Raw genomic sequence first — 12077 nt, forward strand, 5'->3', positions numbered from 1 at the left:
CTTGGGGATCATCAAAGCTGCAGATTTTTTTTGGTACCCTTCCCCAGATCTGTGCCTTGACACAATCTTGTCTCGGAGCTCTATGAATTCCTTCGACCTCATAGCTTGGATTTTGCTCTGACATGCGCTGTCAACTGTGGGACCTTATATAGACAGGTGTGTGCCTTTCCAAATAATGTCCAATCAATTAAATTTACCACAAGTTGACTCCAATCAAGTTGTAGAAACATCTCAAGGATGATCAATGGAAACAGGATGCACCTGAGCTCAATTGAGTCTCATAGTAAAGGGTCTGAATACATATGTAAATAAGTTGTCTATTTTGTTGTGTGTCCAAAATGTCTAAAAACCTGTTTTCACTGTCATTATGGGGTATTGTGTGTAGATTGCTGAGGATTTTTATTTAATCCATTTTAGAATAAGGCTGTAACGTAACAAAATGTGGAAAAAAATCAAGGGGTCTGAATACTTTCCAAAGGCACTTTAATTTATGAATACAGGCCATGACAACACATTACATAGCAATTTTATTTCAATTGAATCAGCCTTTTACGGTAATAAATAATTTATAAAATCATACCCATACAAAATGTTTCAACAAAAACAATACACAATTGTCAGTTCTCAATTCAACAGACATTTCTTTCCAATCCCTTCCTTTTCAGTTACACCATTCCATTTCCTGATTAAACAGCAGATCGCCTCCTATGGTACAGTATATTCACAAATACTGAAAGTTCCCTTGAAAGTAGATTCATACACACAACCTGGCTCACTGAAATCAAACAGAAAGGAAAAAGACCCACAACAGCAGTAACTGTTAACCTGTCACCAAATGTCCAACCTTTTGGCAGGCTACTAAAGCAGGCTGAGTTGTGAAGCACGCCTTGACTTCACAGTTGCTACTGTATGCCTTCATCCTGACCGGTGCCAACCCAAAAGTAAATGAAAGTCTACAGAGTAAATAAGGCAGCAGCCGCACCTCTCAAGTTTTCTTCTCATAGTGGTAGAGGCTGCTCCATCAGCAGAGAGAGCGTGGTGAGACTGTGGTCAGGCCACAGAAAATGGATTTAGTTTGTTCGTGTGTGTGCGCAGGCGCGTGTGTGTGTGTGTGTGTATGTGGGGCGACAGACGCCAGAAGAGCTTTCCCAAATATTAATGATACATTTCGATAACTCAGTTACAGACTACAAACTTGCTACAAACTTGCTATGCTGGGTAGCCATTCTGAGTCGCCATCTATTGCGCAACTACAAGCATTTGAGGCTCATTATTACTCTTATTCATCCTGCAACATAACACAACAACATGATACAGCACTAGTTTATCATAACAGTACAGTATTAGCATACAAGCTGTCCAGCCTTTCCATATGAATGGTTAGGCAGGAGGGCTTTGAGGCTGAGCAGTGACTGGAGACTGTGACAGTCTTCTGTGTTGTGTTGGTGAGGGGGATGCAAGGCTGACAAGCTGCTAGTTGAAGTCCAGGCAGAGTAATAACAGGGTAGATTGTCTCTGACGCCATTGCCTCCATTTCCAGGCATTCTCATGTTTGTTGGGAAACAGCCGCGCGATGATTGAGACTTACGAGTAGGGTGACACGAGACCACTGAGGCCATGGTCTCAGAGGCCTGAGGGATTCCTTAGCCTGACCCGTAGAGGTGCAGGGGTCTGGGGCTCCGCAGGCACGATGGCCCCTCTCTCTGGTTCCTACTGCCAGGCTGGCTCACTGCACACAGCATGCTGAGGAGGGCGAGCATCGACAGTGTTAGAGACTGCATTATCATCATATAGACATGGCTTACCTCAGTACTGATCTGTGAGTAGATTTCTGTTGAGTAATTAAGATTTCGAATCTATTCAATACTCATGGCAATAAAAAGGTAGAATGGCTGTATTACTGTCCTGTATTATGGGACAAGCTCAGAGACTGAGGCTGTGTACCCAATGGCACCCTACATAGCTCACTACTTTTGACCGGGCTGAACTACGTATGGAATAGGGTGGCATTTAGGATACCGATTGAGAGCATTAGGCCTAGACTTTACTGCTTTGTTTGTAGTTAGCGTAGTAGTAGTTTAAGGTCACCAGCCAGACAGTCTTGGGCATTGCTGTGACCCCTCCAGCTGGAGAGCTGCCAACATGACATGGCTGACTGTGGCCGCCGGTGTGTTAAAATAACAGCTACGTAACAAGCCATGTTTATGAAACCTGAATCTGTTCCAAATTCATTGAACCCCCTTTGCACATAATTCCTCTGGAATTTCTAACTCGAAACAGGATATTGTCTGGCTCTACTATATATCAACTAACTCCCTCCCTCGCAGCTAGTGTGCGTGTTGTCCATGTGTGTGTGTAGTGACTGGGGGGAGTTCTTCTTCTTGGTTCGATCCAAGTCTCTCTTTCACAAGGTGGGTTTTATAAGAGGTCAGAGACCAGAGCAGCCCAGCGCTATGCAAGACTGAGCTGAAATCAAAGATCCAGACGCTCCCACGGGGAGGCCAGCATGGTAAGAGAGCGGCTTGTGTTTAACTAGTGGAAAAACCTCCACTGAAGGGAAATTTCATTACAGGTGGCCATTTTTCACTTAACCCCTGGTATATCCCACTGACCAGTCTACATAGATGCAAGCCCCTCTGCTGGGACGTTCTGTGACGCACACCCCTACACCAGCACGTACACAATATCTAAGGGGAAATGTGAATACTATGCTACCCTCACAGGGACACTCACAACTTCTCACAGATTCTGATAGAGGCTCTCTGTCCATTGACACATCTTTTTGGGTCTCCAGCATCTGAAAGACACACAAAAGATGATACGACTCAAAATCATGGACCAAAATGTTTGCTTGGGATTAAACACACTGAGATACAAATAGAAACCTACAGGGTTTATATCTACTGAAGTCAAGTCATCCCATTCCTACCTTGATCTGTTCTTTGAGGTATTCAGCTCTGGTCATTAGGCTCTTTATCTGCAAAGTGAGAGGTGGTGTTTAGTATGTAATCCATCTACAGTCATCCACATTCTCCTTTCTATAATGTCTGGTGATGATGATGAGGGTAGACCAAGGTGGATGGCCTCCTATAATGACCCTTTAAAAAACAGATCTGTTGTGGTAGAATAATCATCCTGACCGAGACAGAGGCGGCTGCATCCAGCCAGACTCCCAACATTTTATATCATATTAACCTCAGCACCAAGGCTGTAATACTATCAAATTACATCCAAAGTAAGATTACAGCTGTAAAATAACATGTATTCCAACTATTTCAAGGCTGGTGTTCTTACAGTTGAAGTCGGAAGTTTACATACAGCTTAGCCAATTACATTTAAACTCAGTTTTTCACAATTCCTGACATTCAATCCTAGTAAATATTCCCTGTCTTAGGTCAGTTAGGATCACCACTTTGTTTTAAGAATGTGAAATGTCAGAATAATAGCAGAGAGAATGATTTATTTGAGCTTTTATTTATTTCATCAAGTTTACATTGCCTTTAAATTGTTTAACTTGGGTCAAACGTTTCGGGTAGCCTTCCACAAGCTTCCCACAATAAGTTGGGTGAATTTTGGCCCATTCCTCCCAACAGAGCTGGTGTAACTGAGTCAGGTTTGTTGGCCTCCTTGCTCGCACACACTTTCAGTTCTGCCCACAAATTCTCTATAGGATTGAGGTCAGGGCTTTGTGATGGCCACTCCAATACCTTGACTTTGTGGTCCTTACGCCATTTTTCCACAACTTTGGAAGTATGCTTGGTGTCTTTGTCCATTTGGAAGACCCATTTACGACCAAGTTTTAACTTCCTGACTGATGTCTTGAGATGTTGCTTCAATATATCCACATAATTTTCCCTCATGATGCCATCTATTTTGTGAAGTGCACCAGTCCCTCCTGCAGCAAAGTAGGAAACTTCTGACCCACTGGAATTGTGATACAGTGAATTATAAGTGAAATAATCTGTCTGTAAACTATTGTTGGAAAAATGACTGGCGTTATGCACAAAGTAGATGTCCTAACCGACTTGCCAAAACTATAGTTTGTTAACAAGAAATTTGTGGAGTGGTTGAAAAACGAGTTTTAATGACTCCAACCTAAGTGTATGTAAACTTCCGACTTCAACTGTATATGATAAGCCCAGGCATTTTGAACTGGGAATTACAGCCGAGTTAAGAAATGCTGAACTGTGCTCAAGAGATGAACCAACACACATGGAGACCATTCCTAGCTGCAGTCGGAGCTCTTTGTGTTCTCACACACATGCTTTCGATCTGCAGTCCTACCCAGCATTCGATTATTACAGCCGCATCTGAATTTACTTAAGCCAAGCGCCCATAAAACTTCAAATAGGGAGGTCTATGAGCCCAGCTTTAAATCTCTCTCCCTCTGGGGTTTGTTGTTGAAACATTGTTGTGTGCTGTTGACCTGGTTGCTTGCAAAACAAATGCTCAAAACATGAAAGAATAACTTTCCTTCACCACTGAATATTAATACAGTCAAACTAACTGAAGTAACTGTTGTAAGAGTATACCTCTCCAACTAAATGTCAAGGGAAAGGCTTGGCTATTTCACCTGACCATTGCTAGTGCAGTGGATACCATTATAGTGTCATATGACTGATATATATGTACACCAAACTGCAGTGTCACTGATCTATTACGTTCGTAGCTTTTATTCAGAGAAACATTCACGTGACTACCAGAGAATGCTCCTGGGTGTTGTGTCCCAGATATAGCTGTGCTTGTTTGGTCTCAGAGACCTGGTGTGTGTATGTCTTCAGGTGCTCTGTGCTGTTACGGCGAGCACTGAACCAGGTCTCTCCTCACCCCCTTACCTCACATTCTCACCTAAACCCTCTCATCCACCTCACCCCCAGTAACTCACCTCACATTCTCATCTAAACCCTCTCATCCACCTCACCTCCAGTAACTCACCTAAACCCTCTCATCCACCTCACCCCCAGTAACTCACCTCACATTCTCACCTCCAGTAACTCACCTCACATTCTCATCTAAACCCTCTCATCCACCTCACCTCCAGTAACTCACCTAAACCCTCTCATCCACCTCACCCCCAGTAACTCACCTCACATTCTCACCTAAACCCTCTCATCCACCTCACCTCCAGTAACTCACCTAAACCCTCTCATCCAACCTCACCTCCAGTAACTCACCTCACATTCTCACCTAAACACTCTCATCCACCTCACCCCCAGTAACTCACCTCACATTCTCACCTAAACCCTCTCATCCACCTCACCTCCAGTAACTCACCTCACCATGGAGCAGCTCTCTCCGGCGCCCCTGGGCTTCAGCTGGAAGACAGACATAGAGGGGGGGGGAGAAAGAGAAGGAAGGAGGGAGGGTGGGTGGAGGGAATAGAAAGAGATGGATCACTGCTCTCCCAATCACCATGTTTGCACAAGAGTGGGTAATTTACAGAGCCAGTTTGGTTGTGATAGTCCACTGAGGCTCAGGGGGAACCCTTGAAACTGAAGCAGCCTTTCTTCAATTAGCCTGCCTGAGGAGGAGGGGACCAATTCTCCAGCAGCAAGGCATTCTGGGAAGGGAACGTAATCAACCATAGGCTACAGTGACACAAAAGGGACAATGTTTTCTCCCACAATCCCCTTGGTCTCACTGACGTGCCACGGTCCCGATCCCCCTGATCCATCAGGAGATGATTTAATGACTCAAGCCGTTTCTTCTCTATTAAGACAGACAATAGTTTTTATTTGTTTCCAGTGTGTAATAACATTGAGAAATGAACTGTTGGGCTCTCAATGGAAACCAGATGGCAGCGAGCGGCTCTATACCACACACAGGGAGCTGGCACCAGGTCTCATCCAAAGCTCAAAGCCACATCTGGCTCCAGCATCATCCCCATCCCGCCTGCCTGCCTCGCCTCCCTCCACCATTAGAACCATCTCCCAGATGAGGTTATGTAGAGTCAGGGCTAATAGAGACCAGCCTAGAGGAGTCTAGTTCACATACAGACACTGAGCCAGAGCGCCGAGGAGAGGAGACCATTATGGGCCACCACTGCCACCATCTCTCTTTAATAACAATAACAGCCAGCCAAAGCTGAGGGCTGGAGACACAGCAGACACTCAGGGCAGGCTCTGCTGCGGTCTCTGATGTAATACCCTCTTAATTCTGGAGATTGAATTACTATGTTACTCCCGGACTCCCTGCAGGGTTGTAAAATCACACCTGTGTTTGTTAGAGTCCATGCAGCAGACGCTGTATGTCGCAATGATGACTGACTCATTGTTTTCCCCATCTAAAAGGACTAATATAGTCTATGTGGGATTTTCAGTGAGCTGACCTTACCTGCCAGGGCTAGCAGTAGTTCTCCCAGACTCTGCTGGTACAGAGCCAGTGTATCATGGTCCTCTATCCCATTCTCCTCCTGGAATGGAATACAAGTGTGTTATGAAAAGGGAAGACGTCCCACTATGGCATAGCAGTCCACTCTCAAGAAACCCTAGATCCCATAGCTACAGCCTTCACTATAGCAGCAGCCTTCAATCCATCCTGCTGTAGACAGCATCTACAAGCCACTACCACCCTCCCAGCTCTCTCACTCCTCTCTGGTAGTCTCCCCAGAGCTCCATCATCATGCCCTGCCATGCTCATGGTACCCAGTCCCCTCAGCTTACCATGGCGATGGCTGTAGATGCCAGCTTCAGAGCAGCCAGCACCCGTGGTTGGTCTCGGGACATCTCTGAGAGGGGGACAGACAGAGAGTAAGGGTTGGACCGGAGGCCTTCTCAGAACATCTCCTCTAGGTACTACACTACCCAGTTACACTTGATAACGTGCTCCTTCTGGGTCTTATGAATGTGTTATCAAGTCCTTATGAAGGTTCCCTTCAAATAAAGTAGGGTTTAAATTAGGTCCTCTATACAAGGGTCATGAAATATGGTATTCATGATGTACAACGGGTAAAGTTAGCTGTATTACCTCTCAGGATGTCTCTGGTGGACTTGAACTGCTCAAAGCAGAGGCTGTTGTCTGCAGACACCAGAGCTTTCAGCTCCTCTGCCCTGGACACGTACTGACTAACCTGCAGTAGGGGTTTATATTGCTGTCATTCACTTCATTCTATGATGTCATCCGTAGCATGTGTTTTTCATCCATGCCATATGTTATTCAAATAATTTCAGTCCAGCCTTTGGGGTATGAAAATACAATAGACCAAATATACTTTGTGTACTCTGTACCTTTTGCCTAAGGGCATCTTTACGCAGTCTGTCTGTCTCATCTGGAAAGGGGAGAGAAGATACATTTCTTAGACAGTTACCAATTGTGTTCTGATTATGTCATCCCCAGTTCTCTGAGCTTGTATCACTTTTCAGTTGATGTTGGACTGTGGTATGGAATTAGACATTATATAGATGAGAGACCTGAGAGAAGTTGTGATTGTGGCAGGTAGGGGCAGTGCATGTTGCTCTTACAGTGAATGGCGGGGACAAAGTGCTCCAGTGCGCTGCAGTACAGAGACAGAGCAGCTGATCTATCCCCCTCCTGGTCCTTCTGGACAGCTTTCAGGACCAGATCCTTCTGCAAAAGGAGACAGACAGCGAGTCACACCAACACTCCTAACTCTCTCTCACACACCTGCATGCACCCACACACACACACACACACACACACACACACCGCTTTCCCCAGGCTCTCTGCGTTGGGCATGTGCTCGAGGTCCACCCAAGGGTGGGAGAAGAACTGAGTGAAGGTGAGGCGGGTGTCAGGGTCCCTGTCCAGCAGCCGCAGCAGTAAGTCCCTGCAGTTCCTGGACACTCTGGCCCCTGCAGGCAGCTGGGACACACAACACAACCAGAGGACCACAATGATTTTATAAGAGGTTGCAAAACATATTGTGTTATCCTTAATGATTTTAAATGCAGCTTATGGCTGGAGTTATATAGATATTTTTAAATTGTCTAATAAATGATTTCTATCTTGCAACTAATTACACTCTGTCCTGACCAATGGATTGAGGAGACTGTAGAACCCACTCTGGCACAGGAGTGTCCCTTCCAACAAGAAAGCACTGTGAGATAAGGTTTATTGAGCAAGTGTGCCACCCTGCGGTGGCAAATATACTCACAGGGGAAAGAATGATTCTTCTAACAGCAGTCACAGAATGAACAATCATTGCTACCACACATTTCTTTAGATAGATGTAACAGAGCTTACCTCGATGGGCTTGTCACTGCGGATCTTCTCCTCCAGTTCAGCATAGGATCTGGAGGCAAATGGTGCCCGGCCAAATAGTGTCTCTACATACAGAAGTAAGAACAACAAATAAATGATAAGAGTGAGTGAGAAAGCAATATAAACTTAAACCATCTTTGGCATTCAAAACAGTAACGTTGAAGTTTGATGTCACTGAAATGTCTGGTTTGTGCTTAAGAGAGCATAGAGTGTTCTTGAGGAGATAGTGTTCTATTTAATTGCATGGAGAGAGGAGATAGTTTTCCATTTAAATCTGTGCACTTACCATACAAGATGACTCCCACAGACCAGAGGTCAACCCTGGAGTCATACTGCCTTCGACACACCATCTCAGGGGCCATGTAGAGAGGAGAGCCCCTCAGAGCACTCTGCTCATCCCACGGAGACATGTAACTCGCAAAGCCAAAATCTGAACACAGCATAGGGCAAAAAATGTTCAGTGCAAAGTGCACTAGACTAGCCTCAGTCAAGACTGTGATACACCTGGTAATACTTGTAGCAGCATTACAAAATCCTCTAATGCATGATTCAGTGGTGCAACTGTTGCATTCCATCATTTTAAACGTCACAACTGAAAAGTGCAGAGACGGTGCCACCAATAACCTCTGGCACATTGGCACTGCTATGATTTCACAACTATGATTCATATCACAGTCCCATGGTGATGAAATGCAAGAGATTAATAAAGATAGAAATGTGACCATAAGGAATACTGTATGTAAGTGTTGATTGTGGCACTTGGCAGTGTGCTGTACCTGCTAGTTTAAGGACAGAACCACTGAGCAGAATGTTCTGGGGTTTCAGGTCCAGATGGGAGATGTTATGATTATGGAGAAACTGAAGAGCGCAGGCTGTTTTCAGACATGTAGCAAGAGAAGAGAGAGTAAGAGAGAGAGAGTGCCTTATTGGTGTTGGTCCCACCATTTTTTGTTATATGTATACTTTGACAATGTAAGTCATTTAACTTGCCAAGTCAATAAACTCTTCTGAATTGAATTGATTTCAGTGGGAGAGAGAGAAAGAGAGAGAGTGGGAGACAGAGAGAACTGCTCAACATCATTAAATAGTGCTCTAAAGAATGTAGGTTACTTATAGCAAACTCTTATACTGACTCTGGTGTGACTCACCTATCTGCTGCAGGAAGAGCCGAGCCACCCTCTCAGGTAGCAAGCGCCTACTGTGGATGAAACGGGACAGGTCCCCACCAGAACACCACTCAAGGATCAGATAGATGTTTTCACTGTCCCACTGACCAATGGCAGAGAACACGGTTAGACTCAATTCACTCAGACAAGGATATGAAATGTAGCCTGCTGAGTCCCAGATCAGTTTGTGCGGTCTTGTCTGACAAGCAATGTGGGAGTCAGGTTAGCCTGTATGAAATGTACTTATACAGAGCCTTGCGAAAGTATTCGGCCCCCTTGAACTTTGCGACCTTTTGCCACATTTCAGGCTTCAAACATAAAGATATAAAACTGTATTTTTCTGTGAAGAATCAACAACAAGTGGGACACAATCATGAAGTGGAACGACATTTATTGGATATTTCAAACTTTTTTAACAAATCAAAAACTGAAAAATTGGGCGTGCAAAATTATTCAGCCCCCTTAAGTTAATACTTTGTAGCGCCACCTTTTGCTGCGATTACAGCTGTAAGTCGCTTGGGGTATGTCTCTATCAGTTTTGCACATCGAGAGACTGAAATTTTTTCCCATTCCTCCTTGCAAAACAGCTCGAGCTCAGTGAGGTTGGATGGAGAGCATTTGTGAACAGCAGTTTTCAGTTCTTTCCACAGATTATCGATTGGATTCAGGTCTGGACTTTGACTTGGCCAGTCTAACACCTGGATAGGTTTATTTTTGAACCATTCCATTGTAGATTTTGCTTTATGTTTTGGATCATTGTCTTGTTGGAAGAAAAATCTCCATCCCAGTCTCAGGTCTTTTGCAGACTCCATCAGGTTTTCTTCCAGAATGGTCCTGTATTTGGCTCCATCCATCTTCCCATCAATTTTAACCATCTTCCCTGTCCCTGCTGAAGAAAAGCAGGCCCAAACCATGATGCTGCCACCACCATGTTTGACAGTGGGGATGGTGTGTTCAGCTGTGTTGCTTTTACGCCAAACATAACGTTTTGCATTGTTGCCAAAAAGTTCAATTTTGGTTTCATCTGACCAGAGCACCTTCTTCCACATGTTTGGTGTGTCTCCCAGGTGGCTTGTGGCAAACTTTAAACAACACTTTTTATGGATATCTTTAAGAAATGGCTTTCTTCTTGCCACTCTTCCATAAAGGCCAGATTTGTGCAATATACGACTGATTGTTGTCCTATGGACAGAGTCTCCCACCTCAGCTGTAGATCTCTGCAGTTCATCCAGAGTGATCATGGGCCTCTTGGCTGCATCTCTGATCAGTCTTCTCCTTGTATGAGCTGAAATAAATAAGAGTTTGCTGCACTGAAAGTAAAGGGGCTGAATAATTTTGCACTCCCAATTTTTCAGTTTTTGATTTGTTAAAAAAGTTTGAAATATCCAATAAATGTCGTTCCACTTCATGATTGTGTCCCACTTGTTGTTGATTCTTCACAAAAAAATACAGTTTTATATCTTTATGTTTGAAGCCTGAAATGTGGCAAAAGGTCGCAAAGTTCAAGGGGGCCGAATACTTTCGCAAGGCACTGTATGAGTGGGGATGGGCTGATTAAATATTAAACTGATTTTAAACCTGGAAGTCCTTCAGCTGAACAATGTGAGGGTGGCGAACAGTTTTCAGGATCTCTATCTCAGTCAGCAGGTTCTCCATAGACACCTTGTTCAGAGTCTTCTTCCCAACCACCTTCACTGCTACCACCTCCCGGTTGTCCCCCTGCACACACAGATCCAGTAGACTGAACAATGCTCTAGTCTGGGACATGACATCAGTTTGGAAGCCAGGCTACAGGGCCAGTCTCAAAACTCTTAATTTCTATTAAGGAAGTTGCTACTATTTACTTGTATTGTTTATGCAAGTAGTTGTACTTATAGGCTAGCTAACTCGGTCTACAACGAATGGCGTACCTTTCTGTAAGCTTTGTAAACTGTCGCATAGGTGCCACTGCCCAGCCTCTCAGTGAGAATGAAATCAGCCAGTTTCGGTGGGGCGAAGCTCGAAGCCATGATGATGATGTTCACAGTTGCATCAAAGTTGCTGCAAAGTGCACTAGAACATTTATAGAGGAAGTTAGTCTATTTCATTCAAATATACCTACAAAATAAATGCTTAACGTTACATCTGACCAGACTGAAGTGAAACAGGAAACGACAACAATAATGGCTGTTGCAACTAGGTGCTAGCTTGTACAGTACTACATAGCAATTATTTTTGAACTCAGCCCGTCTTCTATACTTCTCAGAAATGTGTATATTTAGACAAATATTTACCGTCATTCATAAATACTGCCGAATTTGCAGAATGATTCTTCTTCTTCAAAGTTGTATTGACAGACTACACCTATTGGTGTACAGGGTATTGACACCAAAAATATTTACATTTCGGGAAAGAGGGCGACATAAAACAAAAATGTAACAACCATCCCACTCCTTCAGTTACATTCAAATCACATCCATACACACACTCCGGTGCCTGTGAGTTGCAGAATGATAGTTTACACTGCTAGCTAGCTCCACTGTGAACGTGCTGTCGTCGTCAGCTGATCAAAACACGTCGATGCTCCAAACCATGGCACATTGTTCTACTGCCCTCTACCGGTTTGATATTTAATACTCGGCCTGATCTGTAAAGGCAGTCCAGAGAAGACAATCTCACATTTATTGAAATAGTAATCAGTAATTTCTACAG

The 12077-nt window shown here is 44.2% G+C and overlaps 1 protein-coding gene across 2 annotated transcripts; it reads right to left on the reverse strand.

The window, feature by feature from the left end:
• Positions 1 to 466: 466 nt before the first annotated feature.
• Positions 467 to 12032, reverse strand: LOC110506710 (serine/threonine-protein kinase ULK3). Of its 2 annotated transcripts, XM_036964509.2 has the most exons (17): positions 11660 to 12032; positions 11297 to 11438; positions 10965 to 11105; positions 9369 to 9489; positions 8997 to 9092; positions 8507 to 8650; positions 8203 to 8285; positions 7666 to 7821; positions 7461 to 7566; positions 7227 to 7267; positions 6967 to 7069; positions 6663 to 6727; positions 6334 to 6412; positions 5275 to 5315; positions 2930 to 2977; positions 2734 to 2797; positions 467 to 1743 (listed from the first exon to the last, which is right to left on the reverse strand). In XM_036964509.2, exons 2-17 carry the CDS (start codon positions 11393 to 11395, stop codon positions 1727 to 1729), a joined length of 1404 nt encoding a protein of 467 aa, XP_036820404.2. In that variant the 5' UTR covers positions 11396 to 11438; positions 11660 to 12032; the 3' UTR covers positions 467 to 1726. The 2 variants fall into 2 exon arrangements, with proteins under 2 accessions (XP_036820404.2, XP_036820407.2); XM_036964512.2 differs by lacking the exon at positions 8997 to 9092.
• Positions 12033 to 12077: the final 45 nt, after the last annotated feature.

The sequence above is a fragment of the Oncorhynchus mykiss genome, chromosome 26 (assembly GCF_057628025.1).
Source record: "Oncorhynchus mykiss isolate SJ-2025 chromosome 26, ASM5762802v1, whole genome shotgun sequence".
Lineage (NCBI taxonomy): Eukaryota > Metazoa > Chordata > Actinopteri > Salmoniformes > Salmonidae > Oncorhynchus > Oncorhynchus mykiss.

Excerpts from the sequence above, each read along its gene's own strand:
- LOC110506710 (XM_036964509.2), bottom strand. The coding sequence starts at position 11,395 with ATGGCTTCGAGCTTCGCCCCACCGAAACTGGCTGATTTCATTCTCACT. Across the intron at positions 11,106-11,296 it reads TTTACAAAGCTTACAGAAAG|GGGGACAACCGGGAGGTGGT; the intron begins GTACGCCATTCG and ends CTGTGTGTGCAG. Across the intron at positions 2,978-5,274 it reads GAGAGCTGCTCCATGGTGAG|ATAAAGAGCCTAATGACCAG; the intron begins GTGAGTTACTGG and ends CTCACTTTGCAG.